The sequence below is a fragment of the Zalophus californianus genome, chromosome 2, assembly GCF_009762305.2.
Source record: "Zalophus californianus isolate mZalCal1 chromosome 2, mZalCal1.pri.v2, whole genome shotgun sequence".
NCBI classification, from domain to species: domain Eukaryota; kingdom Metazoa; phylum Chordata; class Mammalia; order Carnivora; family Otariidae; genus Zalophus; species Zalophus californianus.
The window spans coordinates 52,651,763-52,669,428 of record NC_045596.1 but is presented as its reverse complement, the minus strand read 5'-3'; the positions used below and the strand labels follow the sequence as shown (position 1 = coordinate 52,669,428).

The window sequence follows — 17,666 nt, the reverse complement described above, 5'->3', positions numbered from 1 at the left end:
AATATTGGGGAGATTAAGGACTATAAGGAAGGGTCCATGGAACTTCTTTGTACATTTCTTTGCAATGTCTTATGAATCTATAATTATTTCAAAATGAACTTTCTACAAAAATTCGCTTATAGTAAAATAATTTTGATAAGCACAATCTTAAAAGACAATACATTGCTTAAAAGTTTGCACTTTGGGACACTGTCACCTTTTAAGGGTACTAATATTCACTTCTATTCACCTCCCAATGGGAGGCCTTCAAAAGCTGTTGTGCTCAGACTAGTCCACTGTATAAGTCTGCAGGAAGGCTTCATACACATGCCCATGAACAAGAGCTTGGAGGTGTTTTTTAAGGTATTGAATGTGCATTTCCATTTTGCCTTTGGGTTATTTTTTATTATTGTTTGTAAGCATGGAATAGAATTTGATTCTAGGATATAATAATACTGGGAATATATTTTGTATAAGTAAAGAAAAGGAAAATTTACATATATTTATGTAGACTTTTGTTCTCTGGAAAAAATTAAAATCATTTGTTTAATTAATATTTTAAATAGATATTTATAAAATGATCACCCATTTTCATATTTTATTAACTTCCATTTACTAAAAATTTCAGGTTTAACAGTAAAAATTATTGGTAGGTTCTAAAAATTATTTCAATTGGTGATTTATGCTCATTCTTATGCCCTTTGTTGTGTCATGTTCTTCCTCAGAGGCCATCAGTACTGACAGGTAAATCCATTTTCATTTATAAGGAAAAAATTGCTCATAATATCTTTAATGAAATCAATTAGTTTTACTACAAATCTTTACTAACATTTTCATATTTACCTTATGTCTTTTAATCACTTAAAAGTAGTTAATGATATGTATTTGTTGTTTCTACCTAGCTTTCATGTTTTTATAAAGTTTATAAAAACAAGGAGGAAACATGAAGGAAAAAGTGTTATTTCAGAAGCTGGCTCTATTTTGAGCTAGTAGGACTAGGGAAAGCTCTCTATGATTTTTTTTTCAGTTTTATTTGTTGAAAATTTGCAGAAAATGAACTTGCAAATCTTCTGTTTAATTGAAAAGATGGGAATTTAGGTACTTGAAGAAGGGAAAGATGAAGAGTGTAAAGGAGAAAGCCAGGAAAATGGATACCAGGAAAGAATTTGATGAAAAGTTTTGCTTCAGAGAAATGTTCAGTGATACTTCAGGCTATCAAATTTTAGAACCCCTGAAGTCAAATATCAATATTTAGTGATTCTGTGTTACAATCTTCCTCTCTTTTCATAAAGATTAAGAAAATTAGCTTTTCAAAGCCTAAGCTTATTATAGCAAAGGTAGAGGGGCATTACCAATTATGAGGTAAACCAGTCTGGAAAGAAAACAGGAATAGAACTGCTATCAACCAAGTAGGGGTGTTGGAGATTCCAGCGGGAAATGCATTGGAACATGAGGTACACAACAGAAATTGTGCCTTTCAACATTGTCAGAATACTTGGAAATGTCATGGACATACCACAGAAATTATTACATCCTCCCAACTGTTTCCAGAATAGGGGCAGGAACTAACTGAAAGAACTTTACTTACTAATTTGTGGTAATATAAGGTTCTTCATTATCACTGTATCTCAACTCTCTTCTGTCCTTTTCTCTTTCTCTTATTTTCTTTCCCTATTGTGCATCTGTGTGTTATGTGTATGTGTATGAGTGCATACACATTTTCTTCTGGGATATTTTTTACTTCTATGTTTCCATTGTTCTACAAGTAATAAATGCTAATTTTAGAAAATAGAAAAATAAAGAGTAGAAAAATGAACCCATATTATCATACCAGTCATATACAGATGAGACTAATGACCCATAACATTCCAAATTAAAAAAAAGACTTTATATTGTGCCTTTAATATGATATTTTAGAGCTCTCTTTTTAAGTATGCATATATTCTTCCAAACATTTAAATGGTTCCATGGTGTTTCATTATTATACTGATGTATTTAACACTTCTTATTGAACATTAATTTCTGATTTTTACCCATTAATTATGGGAAAAAAAGAAGATGGCAGTGGAGTAGAAGGACCCTGGGCTCTCCTCCTCCCATGAATACAATTTGATAACTATCAAACCATCCTAAATAAGCCAGAAATGGACGTGAAGACTGACAGAACAAACTCTATTACTAAAGGGAGAGAAGAGGCCACATGGAAGAAGGTAGGAAGTGCAGAGGTGTGGTTTAGTGGAGAAATGGATCATGGGTGCTGTGGAGGCAAGGGAGATGTGGTCTCAGAAATGGGCAAGAAAGAGGAGCACACAGGAGAATGCACAAGTTTCCCCAAAACCATTGGCTTGGAAAACAAGAGGGGTTGGATTTTGTGAGTTCTTGCAACCAATGGCATTTTAAAGGTCAACAGACTTGGCTGGGATAGAGCCAGGAGGGCACTACTTGCTCCTTGAGAGAAGGCAGGCAAACAACCTGGGGGCAGATAGCATGGTAATAGTGATCTGAAAAATGCCTGGGGCCAAAGAAGGGAGATTATTTGCTATTCCAGGAGGGCTTCCTTGACAGGCAGCATTCAGGAACAAAGGAGCTGGCTGGGGACATTTTCCTCCCCCACCCCTCAACATAAACACAGAGCAACCTGTGGGGAAACAGCACAACACTCATGCTGGTTTCTTAACTTGCTTACATCAAGTCCCGCACCCCTGAACTCTGAGGGGACTGCCCTTCTCAGTCACACTTGCCTCAATCCCAGTGCAGTGGGCCCTTCCCACAAAAGACCAACACAAATCCCTGCCCACACCACATTTCCCAACCAGAGAGTTTTGCAGGGTCTCAGTTTTGGTGGAGTTGATGTCAAATCTCATTTCACAAGCAGACCAGTGCACACCTAGTTCAAGCTCATCACATTCAAGCCAGAGACCAAACATTGTCTACAGCAGGCAAAGAGAGCCTCTGCAGATGACTGGCCTGAAGGCTAGAGCAGCCAAACACAACAGCAGGGTGCACATAGTACACACCAGAGACACTCTGTGAAGCACCAGCCCTGGGCACTATATGACCCTTCTTCATAAGGCCATTACTTTCAGGAGCAGGAGATATAACTGGCTTTTCTAATACACAGAAGAAGGCAGAGACTTAGACAAAATGCCAAGATGGAAGAATATATCTCAAATGAAAGAACAAGATAAGGCTGTGGAAGAGATCTAAGTGAAACAGATATAAGTAACATGCCTGATGGGGAATTTAAAGCAACAATCATAAGGATACTCACCGGGCTTGAGAAAAGAATGGAAGACTAAGTGAAACCCTTACCATAGAGATAAAAGAGTTAAAAGAGAATTAAAAATGAAGAGTGCAATAAACAAGATTAGAAACAGGCTTGATGCAATGAACAGCAAGCTGGAAGAAGCAGAGGAATGAATTAGTAGCCCGAAAGACAAAGTAATGGAAAGTAATCAATATGAACAAAAGAGAGAAAAAAGAATTATACAAAATGAGGTTAGGCTTAGGGAACTCAGTCACTCCATCAAATGTAATAACATCTGTCTTTTAGGAGTCCCAGAAGAAGAAGAGAAAAGGGGTAGAAAATTTATTTCAAGAAATAATAACAGAAAACTTCCTTAATCTAGGAAAGGAAACAAACATCCAGATCCAGGAGGCACAGAGAACTGCCATCAAAATCAACAAAAGCAGGCCAACACCAAGACATATTGTAATTAACTTTACAAAATATAGTGATAAAGAAAAAACTCTTAAAAGCAGCAAGACAACAGAAGTACTTAACTTAGAAGGAAAAACCCATAAGTCTAGCTGGAGATTTCTCAACAGAAACTTGGCAAGCGAGAAGAGAGTGGCATGATATATTCAATGTGCTAAATGGGAAAAATCTGCAGCCAAGAATACTCTATCAAGCAAGGCTATAATTGAGAATAGAAGAAGAGATAAAGAATTTCTCAAACAAACAAAAACTAAATGAGTTCATGATCACTAAACCGGGCCTGCAAGAAATATTAAAGGGGACTCCTTGAGAGACCAAAAGTGATAAAGACAAGAAAGGATTGGAGAAGATCTCCAGAAACAATGACAAAACAAGTAATAGAATGGAAATAAATGCATAATAAATAGACAATTCAGTAAATTATAATTATAATAAATTTTCTATCAGTAAGTACTTTGAATGTCAATGGACTAAACATTCTGATTAAAAGACATAGAGTGTCAGAATGGATAAAAAACAAGACCCACCTATATAAGGACTACAAGAGACTCAGACCTAAACATATATGCAGATTGAAGTGAAGGGATGGAGAAACATTTATCATGCAAATGGATGTCAAAAGAAAGCCAGAGTAGCAATACTAAATATTAGGAAAACTAGACTTTAAACCAAAGATTGTAACAAGAGACAAAGAAGTGCACTATATAATCATAAAGGGGACAATCCAAGAAAAAGATATAACAATTATAAATATTTATACACCAACATGGGAGCACCCAAATATATAAAACAATTAATAACAAACATGGAACTAATGGACAGATCATCAAAACAAAAAAACAAGGAAACGATGGCTTTGAATGACACACTGGATCAGATGGACTTAACAGATATATTCAAAACATTCCACCCTAAAGCAGCAGAATACACATTCTTTTTGAGTGCATGTGGAACATTCTTCAGGATAGATCACATATTTGGTCACAAAACAGGCCTCAAGAACTACAAAAAAGATTGAAATCATACATGCACCTTTTGTGACTAGAATGCAATGAAATTAGAAATAAATTACAAGAAAAAATCTGGAAAGACCACCAATACATGCTACTAAACAGTGAATGGGTCAACCAGGAAATAAAAGAAATAGAAAAATACATGGAAACAATTGAAAATGAAAATACAACTGTCCAAAATTTTTGGGCTGTAGCAAAATCGGTCCTAAAGGGAAGCATATAGCAGTGTGGGCCTACTTTGAGAAACAAGAAAAATCTCAAATAAACATCCAAAGGAGCCAGAAAAAGAAAAACAAAAACAAAAAAAACCAAACAAACAAAAAAGAAAAACAAATGAGTTTAACCCTAGCAGAAGGAAGGAAATAATAAAGATTAGAGCAGAAATAAATGATATAGAAACTAAAAATGCCATGGAACATATCAATGAAACCAGCCGATTCTTTAAGAAATTAATAAAATTGATAAACTTCTAGCCAGACTTATTAAAAAAAAAAGACCCAAATAAATAAAATCATAAATGACAGAGGAGAAATGATGACCAACACCACAGAAATACAAACAACTGTAAAAGAATATTATAAAAAAACTATAGGCTGACAAACTGGACAACCAAGAAGAAATGGATAAATTCCTAGAAACACATAACCTACCAAAACTGAAATGGGAAAAAATTGAAAACTTGACCAGACTGATAACCAGCAAAGAAATTGAATCAGTGATCAAAAAAACTTGCAACAACAAAAGTCCAGGACCAGATGGCTTCACAGGGGAATTCTATCAAAATTTTAAAGAAGAGTTAATACCTATTCTTCTCAAACTTTTCCAAAAAATAGAAAATTGAGTAAAACTTCCAAATTCATTTAATGAGACCAGGATTACCCTAAAACCAAAACCAGACAAAGACTCCACTAAAAAAGAGTACTACAGCCAGTATCTCTGATGAACATGTATGCAAAAATTCTCAGTAACATACTAGCAAACTGAATCTAACAATACATTAAAAAAATCATTAACCATGGTCAAGTAGAATTTATTCCTGGGTTGCAAGCGTGATTCAATATTTGCAAATCAATCAACGTGACACACCACATTAATAAAAGAAAAGATAAAAATCACATGATCATTCCAATAGATGCAGAAAAAGCATTTGACAAAGTACAACATTCATTCATGACAAAAACCTTCAAAAAAGTAGGTTTAGAGGGGAGGGGGTTGGGGGGATGGGTTAGCCTAGTGATGGGTAGTAAAGAGGGCACGTTCTGCATGGAGCACTGGGTGTTATGCACAAACAATGAATCATGGAACACTACATCAGAAACTAATGATGTGGGGCGCCTGGGTGGCTCAGTTGGTTAAGCAACTGCCTTCGGCTCAGGTCATGATCTCAGGGTCCTGGGATCGAACCCCGCATCGGGCTCCCTGCTTGGCGGGAAGCCTGGTTCTCCCTTTCCCACTCCCCCTGCTTGTGTTCCCTCTCTCGCTGTCTCTCTCTCTGTCAAATAAATAAATAAAATCTTTAAAAAAAAAAAAAAAACTAATGATGTAATGTATGGTGATTAACATAACAATAAAAAATTAAAGAAAAAAAAGTAGGTTTAGGGGAAACATACCTCAACATAATAAAGGCTGTATATGAAAAACCCACAGCTAATATAATCCTCTATGGGGAAGAACTGAGAGCTTTTCTTTTATGGTCGGGAACACAACAGGGATGTCCACTCTTACCACTGTTATTTAACATAGTACTAGAAGTCCTAACCACAGCAGTCAGACAACAAAAAGAAATAAAAGCCATCCAAATCAGCAAGGAAGAAGTAAAATTTCACTATTTGCAGATGACAATACTCAGATAGAAAACCTGGGAGACTCCACCAAAACCTGCTAGAACTGATAAACACATTTAGCAAATTCTCAGGATAAAAAACAATGTACACAAATCTGTTGCATTTCTATACACCAATAATGAAGCAGCAGAAAGAGAAATTAAGGAATCAATCCCATTTACAACTGCACCAAAAACAATAAGATACCTAGGAATAAACCTAACCAAAGAGGTGAAAGACCTGTATTCTGAAAACTATGAAACACTGATGAAAGAAATTGATGATGGCCAAAGAAATGCAAAGATATCCTATGCTCATGGACTAGACAAAAAAATATTGTTAAAATGTCTATACTACCCAAAGCAATCTACACATTTAATGAAATCCCTATCAAAATACCAACAGTACTTTCCACAGAGCTAGAACAAACAATCCTATAATTTGTATGGAAGCAAAAAAAGATCCCAATTAGCCAAAGCCTCCTTGGGGGGAAAAAAAAAAAAAAGCAAAGCTGGAGGCATCACAGTTCTGGACTTCAAGGTGTCTTAGAGAGTTCTGGTAATCAAAACAGAATGGTACTGGCACAAAAATAGACACATAGATCAATAGAACAGAGATGAACCCACAAATATATGGTCAATTGGTCTTCAACAAAGGAGGCAAGAACATCCAATGGGAAAAAATAAGTCTCTTCAACAAATGGTGCTGAGAAAACTTAGCAGCAACATGTGAAACAATGAAACTGGACGACTCTCTTAAACCATACACAAAAATAAACTCAAAATGGATTAAGGACCTAAATGTGAGACCTGAAACCATAAAAATCCTAGAAGACAGCACAGGCAGTAATTTCTCTGACATTGGCTATAGCAACGTTTTTCTAGCTATGTCTCCCGAATCAAGGGAAACAAAAGCAAAAATAAACGATTGAGACTACATCAAAATAAAAATGAACAAACAAAAACTTCCACACAGCAAAGGAAACCATCAACAAAACTAAAAGGCAACTTATGAACAGAAGATATTTGCAAATGACATATCTGATAAAGGGTTAGTATTCAAAATATATAAAGAACTTATAATAAATCTCAACATACAAAAAATGAATAGTCCAGTTAAAAAATGGCCAGAAGACATGAATAGACAGTTTTCCAAAAAAGACATACAGATGGCTAGAGACACATGAAAAGATGCTAAACATCACTGATCATCAGGGTAATGCAAATCAAAACTACAATGAGATATCATGTCATACATGTCAGAATGGCTAAAATCAAAACCACCAGAAACAACAAGTGTTGAAAGGATGTGGAGAAATCCTCTTGCACTGTTGGTGGGAATGCAAACTGGTGCAGCCACTCTGGAAAACAGTATGGAGGTTCCTCAAAAAGTTAAAAATAGAATTACCCTATGATCCAGCAATTGGCACTACTAGGTATTTATCCAAAGAATACAAAAATATTCATTTGAAGGGTTACATGCACCCTAATGTTTATTGCAGCATTATCTGCAATAGCCAAATTATGGAAACAGCCTAGGTGCCCATCCACTGATGAATGGATAAAGAAGTGGTATATAATAATATAATAATATAATATAATATAATATATAATTAATATAACATATATTCAATTCAAGTATATAACTCAATTATATATAATATATTATATATAAAATTATATATAATATATATAATGGAATATTATTCAGCCATCAAAAAGAATAAAATCTTGCCATTTGCAATGACATGGATGGAGTTAGAGAGTATTATGCTAAGTAAAATAAGTCAGAAAAAGACAAATACCATAGTATTTCATTCATATGTGGAAATTAAGAAACAAAACAAAGTGAAAAAATGAGAGAGACAAAGAATCAGACTCAACTATAGAGAGCAAACTGATGGTTACGAGAATGGAGATGGGGGATGGGTGAAACAGATGATACGGATTAAGGAGGGCACTTGTGATGAGCACCAGGTATTGTATGGAAGTGTTGAATCACTATATTGTACACCTGAAAATAATATTACACTGTATGTTAACTAACTGGAATTTAAATAAAAACTTAAAAATACCATTGTGTTCCATCTTTTAACCCATTTTAATTAATTTATTTGCTTAAATTTTAAAATCTGTAATTGCTAAATGTAAAGCTATCACATTTTAAAGGCACTTGATGATATTGTGAAGCCACCCTACAAAAGATGTTCTAGATTTACTCCCCACCAACAGAGTATGAGAGTACATGAGATTAATACTGCTAGCTTTTATCTAGAAGCCTGTTCCATGGACAACCAACAGCAGTATCAAAAGCTTCCTTGCATATGCACCCCTTATCTACTCAATGCCGTTGAGCAAATTTATCAGTTTTCCCTTAGGAAACTATAGCTAGTTTATTATATGTTCTTGTATGAGTGGATTATATATGAATTTCAAGTGAGTGTGTGCACTGAATTTATTAAAAACTTCCCTCTGGGCGCCTGGGTGGCTCAGATGGGTAAGCGTCTGCCTTCGGCTCAGGTCATGATCCCAGGGTCCTGGGATCGAGTCCCGCATCAGGCTCCCTGCTCCTTAGGAGCCTGCTTCTCCCTCTGCCTCTCTCTCTCTCTCTCTCTGTCTCTCATGAATAAATAAATAAAAAGTTTAAAAAAAAAAAACTTCCCTCTGAATATGAAAAATGTTACAACTTATTTTTTGTATAACAGTAAATGCTTCCAGAATCCAGAAGATGGTTAGAATAGGTGAGTTTAAGTGAAGTGAGTCACTCTCACAGTGTATCACTTCAATTTTGTGACTCTTTTCAGCACACTTTTCCTACTTTTTCAGCCCCAAGAGTCCTTATTATTTCGCTGTCCACATCTTCACTTGATGCCAATTGTCCAAGATACTGAAGGCAAACAACAACCAAAGAATTTCCTGGCAATTCAGTTTGGTTCCTCATCAACCACAGCAGCATTGGCTTCCTGTTACACTGAAGTGTCAGCAATCCTCACACAGTGATCTAGGAGTGACTAGAGAATAAATCAACCACCACCACCACCAATAAAAATCTGTGGCTCTTGGGTTCACGGTAATTTATTTCAATATCTTCCTCCTTATTCTTTGCTACAAATTTCTGTATTAATACTCATTGACAGTGGAGGATTTTATTATGTTCTTGATATTCATAAAAAAGACAAAAAATACGGGCTGATTATAAGAGAAACATTTATTTTTTAAGGTGTAAAGGTGACATTTATTACAACTGATGAGCCAGTATTGACACATTGTTATTAATTAAAGTCCATAGTTTACATTAGGTTTCAGTCTTGGTGTTGTACATGTTATGCATTTTGACAAATATATAATATCATATTCCACCATGACAGCATCAAACATGATGGCTTCACTGCCTTAACAAGCTGTTTTTTTCTTAAACTTGTTTTCATTAGAATATTTTAATGTATTGCTAAGTAATAAAATAATTTATATAATTAAACCCTTATTAACTTATTAAAAACTATTTATTCCTTATTTTTTAAATCACTCAATAATCAACTAAATTGAAATATAATTGAATTTAACATCAATAGTAAAAATGTGGGTCATTAGTAGGGAGAAGTGACTCGAGGACTTCAGAAAACTTCTTAAGATAACTATGAACAAAAATTAAAATATTATCTGTTTTATGTTAATTACATTAAAATGCAACATAAAATAATGAATACATTAGCATTTTCTTGGTTGTGAACTTTAAGAGCTATTGATTGCTTAAATATATTTTAGTCAGCCTTTTCCTTTGGGGGCAAAATAATTAACATCACCATGTATGTATCCTCTTCAGGAAATCATGGACTTGAAAAATTAACTTCATTAGTGTATCTTATAGTTTCATTAGCTATCCTGTAATTTCATATGTAAAATCTACCATGGGTTAAAATTTTGCTTTGCTTTTGCTTTCCCCCCAAAATTCTCCCAAAGAGAGCATAGAGTTAAGTGACAAAAACATTTAAAACAATTATGTAAAAAATTGCCAATCTACATAATATTTTAGGAAAAAATGCTCTTTGGTTTCTGAAGTTTTATTTAGATTTTTTTTAAAGATTTTATTTATTTGAGAGAGAGAGCATGCACAAGTGGGGGGAGGAGCAGAGGCAGAGGGTGAAACAGGGAGCTGAGCAGAAAGCCCAACTCAAGGCTCAATCCCAGGACTCAGAGATCATGACCTGACATAAAGGCAGACACTTTGCCAACTGAGCCACCCAGGTGCCACTATTTAGATTATTTTTGTAAAGATTGTTGCTTATGTTTTCTACCCTTTCCTACCCATTTCTATGTTTAATGGGTTTTGAGCAATCTGTTTGTGCTAATATTATCTATCTAACCACCTCACTATTTTCTTGATTTGGTCCATTGTCTCTCCATCGTACACAAATTGTATGCGTGTTTTGTTTATATGAGACAATCTTTTTCTCCAAATAATGCTTATATAGGCTCCATTGTTTCTTATTTTCTCCTAATCATTTATCTGACCTGTATTATATTATTTGCCTAGCTGCTTTTGGATTTAAATAAACCTAAAGATTAGAATAATTTTATTTATTGTTCCCATTAATGCAGAATTTAGGGGCAGTCCTCTCTCTCTCTCTCTTTTTTTTTTGAATGAGTGGTTATCAAATTTTTTCTTTACTTCTGTTACATTATAATTTTCTTACACACAGAGAGAGCCATGTGTTAAAATTGCCATGTCTTACTAGCTGTGAGACTGTGGGTCTACTCAGGTTGCCTAACCTCATTTCCTCAGTCTTCTCATCATTAACATGGGGCTAATAATTATGCCAACAATGTGGTTGAAATGTCAGCATTAAGCAAAATAATTAATGTAAAATATCATATAATGCTTCACACATAGCAAATTTTCAGTGATTACTAGCAATTCTGCTTAGTATAATTGCTTTTGTTGTTCTACTTTGAATTCAGTGAAGATATTCAGGATTATTAATACATTGAACTTAACTATAATAACTTTTATAGGGTAGTAACCTTTCAAGGTATCTTATCAAGGTGATTCTGAATTTCTTTTCTCCATGAAAGCTTAGTAAAAAGCCAAATCTGAGGTGAAATCTAGGGAGACATCAGCCACTTTCACCTTTTGAGGCCCTAGCAGTTATCCCAAGCAAGAGAAATGCAAACCAGAGAACTTTCAAGCCCTTACTGATGTTTTAGTCTTTTCTGGTGTAAGGCAGTAGGTATGAAGGAAAAAGACAAATCTAGTTTTCATGCAATACTGTGGTCCAATGTCAGTATGCTAAGAGAGTATTTGCATTCCAAGAAAACAACACAAGACCAGATATAAGATCTCTTGTGAGAGTGAGGCGGAAATCAAACCATCATCATTGACTTGGTTAACTCTTTCATTGCTGTATCTGGGGCTCCATTTTACAGCTGTTCTTTCTTTCAAGGATATATGACAAATGTTATTAAATAACCATGAGAAAGATGACTGCTATTTAAGATGAAGAAAATTAAGGAGTTGACTTTCTGTAGTCTTAATCACTTAAGGAGGAATTAACTATCTTGGGTAGGAGATAATTACCCACCATAGTGAATAGTGTCCCAAGTTTTCTTTGACATGCCCAGTTTAAATTTCTTTCATACCAATATATAAACTTATAGTTGTTAGATAATTTGTTCCAGTTTTTCATTCAGAAAATATTGCTATTGTGTTGATTGACATAAATCATAAGCTATGGATACTTGGAGAAGGAGAATCAATCACTTCTTTCTGTGAAAAGATCAGTCTTGAATGCTTATACTCTTTGGACACTGGGTAGGATTTTAGATGAGAGATGTGTATGTGTGAGTGTGTGTGGGAGGGAAAGTGTTAAATATTTTTAGGGGGTGAATCTTCTGTGGGATGGAGTACCAGGCATAAAAACAAAGAGGTATGAGGCAATTTAGGGAACACTGAATTTCAAATTTTAAGGTAAAGTAAAATAGAAAATTTATTTAAGATCTTTGTAGTAGAATACTTTCAATGTTAGGCTGAAGAAATTGAATAATTTTGTAGTCAATAGTAAATAATTGGAGATGGGTGAGCAGGGTAGTAACATAGAAATACAAAGGATATTGAAGAAAAGGGAACTTGAAGATCTTTTTCTCCAAATCATTTTATTGATGAGGATACTGAGACCTATAGAAGTAATATAACAAGCTCAAAGTCCCATTAAACTGCCTATGTTCCATAGTAGCATTATTACGTATCCCTAGGCTTTAGATAACTTAGTTGATATTCTGTTCAAATATTTTTAAGTAATTCAACTATAATTTGGAGGGAGGAGTTCACATTTTGAATGGTCTTCAAATAGAAATATAAAATTCAACTTTGCATCAGGATTTTTGCCAAACTGAAAGGCTGATTCATTGCCATTTCTTTAAATTTGCTTCATGCATTTGGAGCACATTATAATAGAAAGAAGCTGCTTTTAGATTTCTGGTGCCAAAACATTTTGGGAAAAAAAATCAAAGATTTGCTTCCACCTCTTTATAAAATTGCATCACCGCTTCTTTATTCTTTCATCTTTATTGCAAATATTTAAACAGAAAACAAATGTCATCAGCTAAAGATGATGAGAAATTTATTGTGAAGACAAACAGGGCTCTAGATGTCAAAGCTAGTGAGCAGACTCTCCTTCATTAGGTGTGAATGCAAACCCAATCTTCCCAGTAGTTACTATACAACAAATTAAACAAGATATCTTTCTTCTAAACTCACTTTTCGTACATGCTTTATTTGCAGTATTTACTACAATTGCCCTTCAGATGCATCTCTTTGAAAGAATGAATGAGAAAATTAAAGAAAAAAATAATAAAGCAAGAGAATACATAATAGAGGTGGAGCACAGAAAGTCAATTGTTTTAAACAGGTTTTTTTTGTAATTAATTTGTAAGTCTTTCAGTGCAGTAGAAAACACGAAATTAAAACATTTTTTAAACCCTGAAATTATTTGACTCATGCTAATTTCACAGGAATTAATTGCATATAGCTACATATCTTATAATTTCTAAAGTTCTAACACATTCTATCAATGACATTAATGAATTAAATTATCACATCGTAAAGTACCTGGCACACTGCAAATCTCAGTAAGTCAAATTCTTTGACTCTCTGAAATTTCAATTAGAGTCACGGTGTCTATATTCAGAAATTCTACAATTTACTTCTGAAGGAAATGTTGCCTAATTATCCCATCCCAGCTGCCAAAGTATTGGAAGAATAGAAAGGGTGAACAGCAATGAGCGATATGGGTGTTTAAGAAACTAGCCACGGACCAGCACAGCCTGCGAATGCGTGGCTATGTGACGACAAGGTTGTTGATGCCACAAGCCTGCGATGGGCAGCAGGCAACATGCCAAACCAAAGGACCCGCTTCTCCAAGGGCTGCCGGCTGAGCCTAAGGCTGATTTCCCTTCCGCCTCCCGGGAGCCCCGGTGTTCGCAGGCACCGTCAAGAGAATTCTTCGCCCTAATTATCCGGGGAGGAAGACGCACCTTTCCCGGAGACCGCTAGGCAACACTCACCACCGCAGCCTTCAGATTACTTCCCTCCGCGAGTGTGTGACTTCGTCTAAGCAACTCACACTTACAGTAGATTCTCACTGGCGAGGCTGCGAGCAGCAAGAGGGCGGGGGAGCTGGGAAGAGGAGGAGGGAGGAGGGTGGGAGGTACAGAGCCGGGAGGCAGAGGAGACGACGGAGCTCCAGACACAGCAGGAGCGCGCCGTGGCGGTGCAGTTTCAACCTCGTCCTTCCAGCCGCGCGCACACCACCTCCTCCCAGAGCAGCGGGAACCGCAGCAGCTCCGGGGTGCCGCCGCCGGGCTCCGCGCTCCTGCCCGCTCGCAGCCGCCAGTACCTCCCCTCGTCAGCACTCAGCCCGCAGCTATTTATTTCCTTCTGCCAGCCTCTGAACTCTCTGGATCTTTTCCTTTGCTCGCCTCTCTCGTCTTTTCTCCACCCTGTATTTTCTCAACTCCTTTCCTTTATCCTTAGCCACCCTGTCTTTTTCTCATCTTTTTATTGAGGATTTTTCTTGACTTAAGATGACTTGTCTCCCTTACCTTCATCATTTCAGCCCTGAAGACTGAAAAGGAACCTTTATTTTCCCCTCAGGGGCATTTTAAAGACCTCAATCCTTAAAAGTCTTAAGAGACAGAGAAACAGGACGCGGGACCTTCTCGACACCCTTGAGTCCAGTCCAGAACTGCACTATCAACCATAACTAGTATTTAAATTAAGCCCACTGAAGAGAAGGGAGACAGGAGCCGGAAGCAAACTTCGGCAGTCTCAGAGGATCCGCGGTTCCCGCATTTGGAAGAGCCGCGTGCCAGAAGCCAAGGGACTCCACGGGGAACGCGGAGGAACCGCGAGCCTCCCTCGCCCCCTCCCCGAGGCCGGGGCGGTGGACTGAGCCGCGCGGGACAGCAGCGGCGGAGGCAGTTAGGAGAAGATGCGGGGCTCGGGGCCCCCGGGTGCGGGACGCCGGAGGCCCCCGGGCGGCGGCGACGGCGACACCCCCAGCACCCCTGCGTCTCTGGCCGGCTGTTATTCCGCACCTCGCAGGGCCCCCCTCTGGACGTGCCTTCTTCTGTGCGCCGCGCTTCGGACCCTCCTGGCCAGCCCCAGCAACGAAGGTAGTGTTGGGGGTGGGGACCGCAGCGACCTGGGGCGGAGGGGCGAGGCGGGGCCTGGAAGTGCGGGTGCGGGCGCTCTGGACGCTGCTGCCGCGGACGAAATCTCACCTCGCATCACGAATTAACATTTGTCCGCTTTCGCCAGCCGTTTCGCTCCCCTCTGCTGTGTCTGGTTGCATTGTTTTACATTAGGTGCGGAGCGGTGGGCGAGGAACCTGCGTGTGGACCGAGGCTGGTTGGGGGGCTGGGAAGTTGCAAGCGGGGAGGAAAGAGAGGTCTGAGACCCGCGCCAGAAGGTTGGGTGCGGCTGGCTCTCACTTGAAGCGCGTGGGGAAGTGACATTTGGGGCTTGAAGGAGTGGGAACTGTCTGAAGCTCAGCGACAACGATCTCGGGAGCGGTGGGCTTTTAGAAACCGTTATTTGAGGCCGGTGATGGGAAATATTGTGAGGGTGGCTGACTGATTTTATTTTGGGGGGAAGTGCCTTCTGGAAGCTGTTATTTAGGGCATCGCCAGCTGCTATTCTGGGGTGGGTGGCAAGAGCTGTTATTTCTCGAGGGAGGGGAATGGCGAAGGACAGAAGGCGCCCCACACTGTGGGGTGCCCTTCACTTTGGGGGCTCATAATCACCCTGAGGCGAAAGTGGAAGAAGGCGGGAAGGTGGGATGAGGCGGAAGGGGGGGTGGAGTGTAGCTGCCAGGAAGTTGCTGCTCAAACCCACCCGGGCTTGTGTCTCGGTGTTTGCGTGAGGGAAAAGCCCCGCTCCGGCCGGCACCGGATCTTGGAGTTCCCAACCCTCCTCCCCACCCCCAATCCTGCGCTCCGGACCCTGAAGGCTGTCTCCGCCTGCCGCTGGGCGAGTAGAGTCGGCTCCGCGGGAACAGCACCTGTGCGGCGCTCGCTGCTCCCGGAGCTGCGCTCAGCCCCCCGGGCCCGCCACCGTTCGCCTGGCCGCCCTCGGCCCTCGATCTGCTCTAGCCGCGCTTGCTCCTCTCACACCCCGCCCGCGCTGGGTCTCAGCTCAAAGGCTCATTCCTCTAGAATGGGGGTGGGAGGTGTAGCATCTCAGATCCAGATCTGGGCTGCGAGACGCGTTCAGCTCCACCACGCAAACATCAAAGACCCTGCCCCCTGGCTGGAATACTGGGGTTTCGATTTGAGGCTCCCCAAACCACGGGTGAGGCACAGAACCTTAAAAAAATCCCTTCCACACCTAGGGCAGGGGACGCTGGACCGGAAAGATGAAGCAGCAGCCTTCGGGGTCGTGTGTGTCCTCGTGACTTGCGCGGGTTGTGTGGCTGTAGGAGAAGGCGCTGAGCTGGTTTAGGAGCGCTGCCAGCTCCCTTAGGAACCTTGTGAAAGCAGGGCAGATCGAGACTCCCTGCCCCACCCCATGAACTTCTCTCTTTAATTCTTACATTTATTGTTTTAAATCTGATTTAAGGATTCTATGTAGCTCACTCTATCTAGTTATCTAGCTATGGCAGTCTCCCATGCTTAACCCAAACAATCTGCATCTTTTCCCCTTCCCGATAAAGTTGAAAAAGTGTTTTAAGTGGTAGTCCTTTTATTAACCTCTCATGTTAGATTCATTATGTTAGAAGTCCGGAGGATTATGACAGGGTTTGGAATCCTTTTATTAACTGTCTTATTCCACCGGAAGGGGCATCCTGGTTTGGATTTAAAGAGTAACAGTAATGTCATTCATCCTTTCCTGTTCCCATTATATTTCAGTTTTTTTTTTTTTTTCCCCAGGTGTGATGAGGGAAGTGGTTTACGTACAGATGAAAGGGAGTAGGGGCTCTTGGTTAGAGAAAGGGAAAAAATGAAATCTCAGGGAGGGTGATGCTGAATGGGCACAAGGGCCAAGACTGCGCCAGGGAGGAGGAGGCAGAGGGATTTGGAGGGAAGCTAGGAAATAGCACCTCTTAAGGTGATGTAAGCAGAGCTCAAATCTTCTGGAAGGTAGACTGGTTGATATCACAGACCTAACAACCACAGGTTGTATTGTCTTTACGCCAGCTAGTCGAACACACAGCAAAACTTGGGTTGTAGGGAGGTGAGGATTGCAGGGATCTATCACTATTAAACACAGTAGGAAATAAAATCGTCTTAATATGTATGACTTCACCTCATTCATTCCATCTCTGCCTAACAGTTTTCCATCTTTCCATAAGTATCATCTCAGACCATTGCTCTCCTTTTTGTTTCTCCATGTGTTATTATAAATCAAGCAATAATATATTAAGATACTAATAACGGGAGTTTATTTATTTATTTAAAGATTCCAATTGGAGTTTTTAAGTTTGTTTTTGATTATTTCTGGAAGTTCTTTGGAAGATCAGGGGCAGAAAGATTTGATGTATGCACTGCATCCATTAATAACTTGCTCTCATATATTTTGCCTTCTGCAACCTATAAACTTAGTGATTTCACAGACTATACTGTATGTGCGTGCATATGT

General features: G+C 38.8%; 1 protein-coding gene and 1 long non-coding RNA gene across 7 annotated transcripts in view; one reads left to right on the top strand and one right to left on the bottom strand.

The window, feature by feature from the left end:
- LOC113924829 overlaps positions 1-14,143 on the bottom strand; it is a 118,820-nt gene extending 104,677 nt beyond the window's left edge. The window contains exon 1 of the long non-coding RNA XR_003520819.2: positions 14,063-14,143. This is a non-coding gene — a long non-coding RNA (uncharacterized LOC113924829). The remainder of the gene's footprint in view (positions 1-14,062) is intronic.
- Positions 14,144-14,176: 33 nt separating this feature from the next.
- Positions 14,177-17,666, top strand: part of EPHA5 (EPH receptor A5) — a 348,857-nt gene continuing 345,367 nt past the window's right edge. For 4 of the 6 annotated variants that reach the window (XM_027599105.1, XM_027599104.1, XM_027599101.1 and 1 more), the window contains exon 1: positions 15,019-15,202. In XM_027599105.1, the coding sequence (XP_027454906.1) occupies positions 15,019-15,202 (184 nt within the window). Of the gene's footprint in view, positions 15,203-17,666 lie in introns of all 6 variants that reach the window. The other 2 variants (XM_027599098.2, XM_027599100.1) reach the window with 2 other exon arrangements.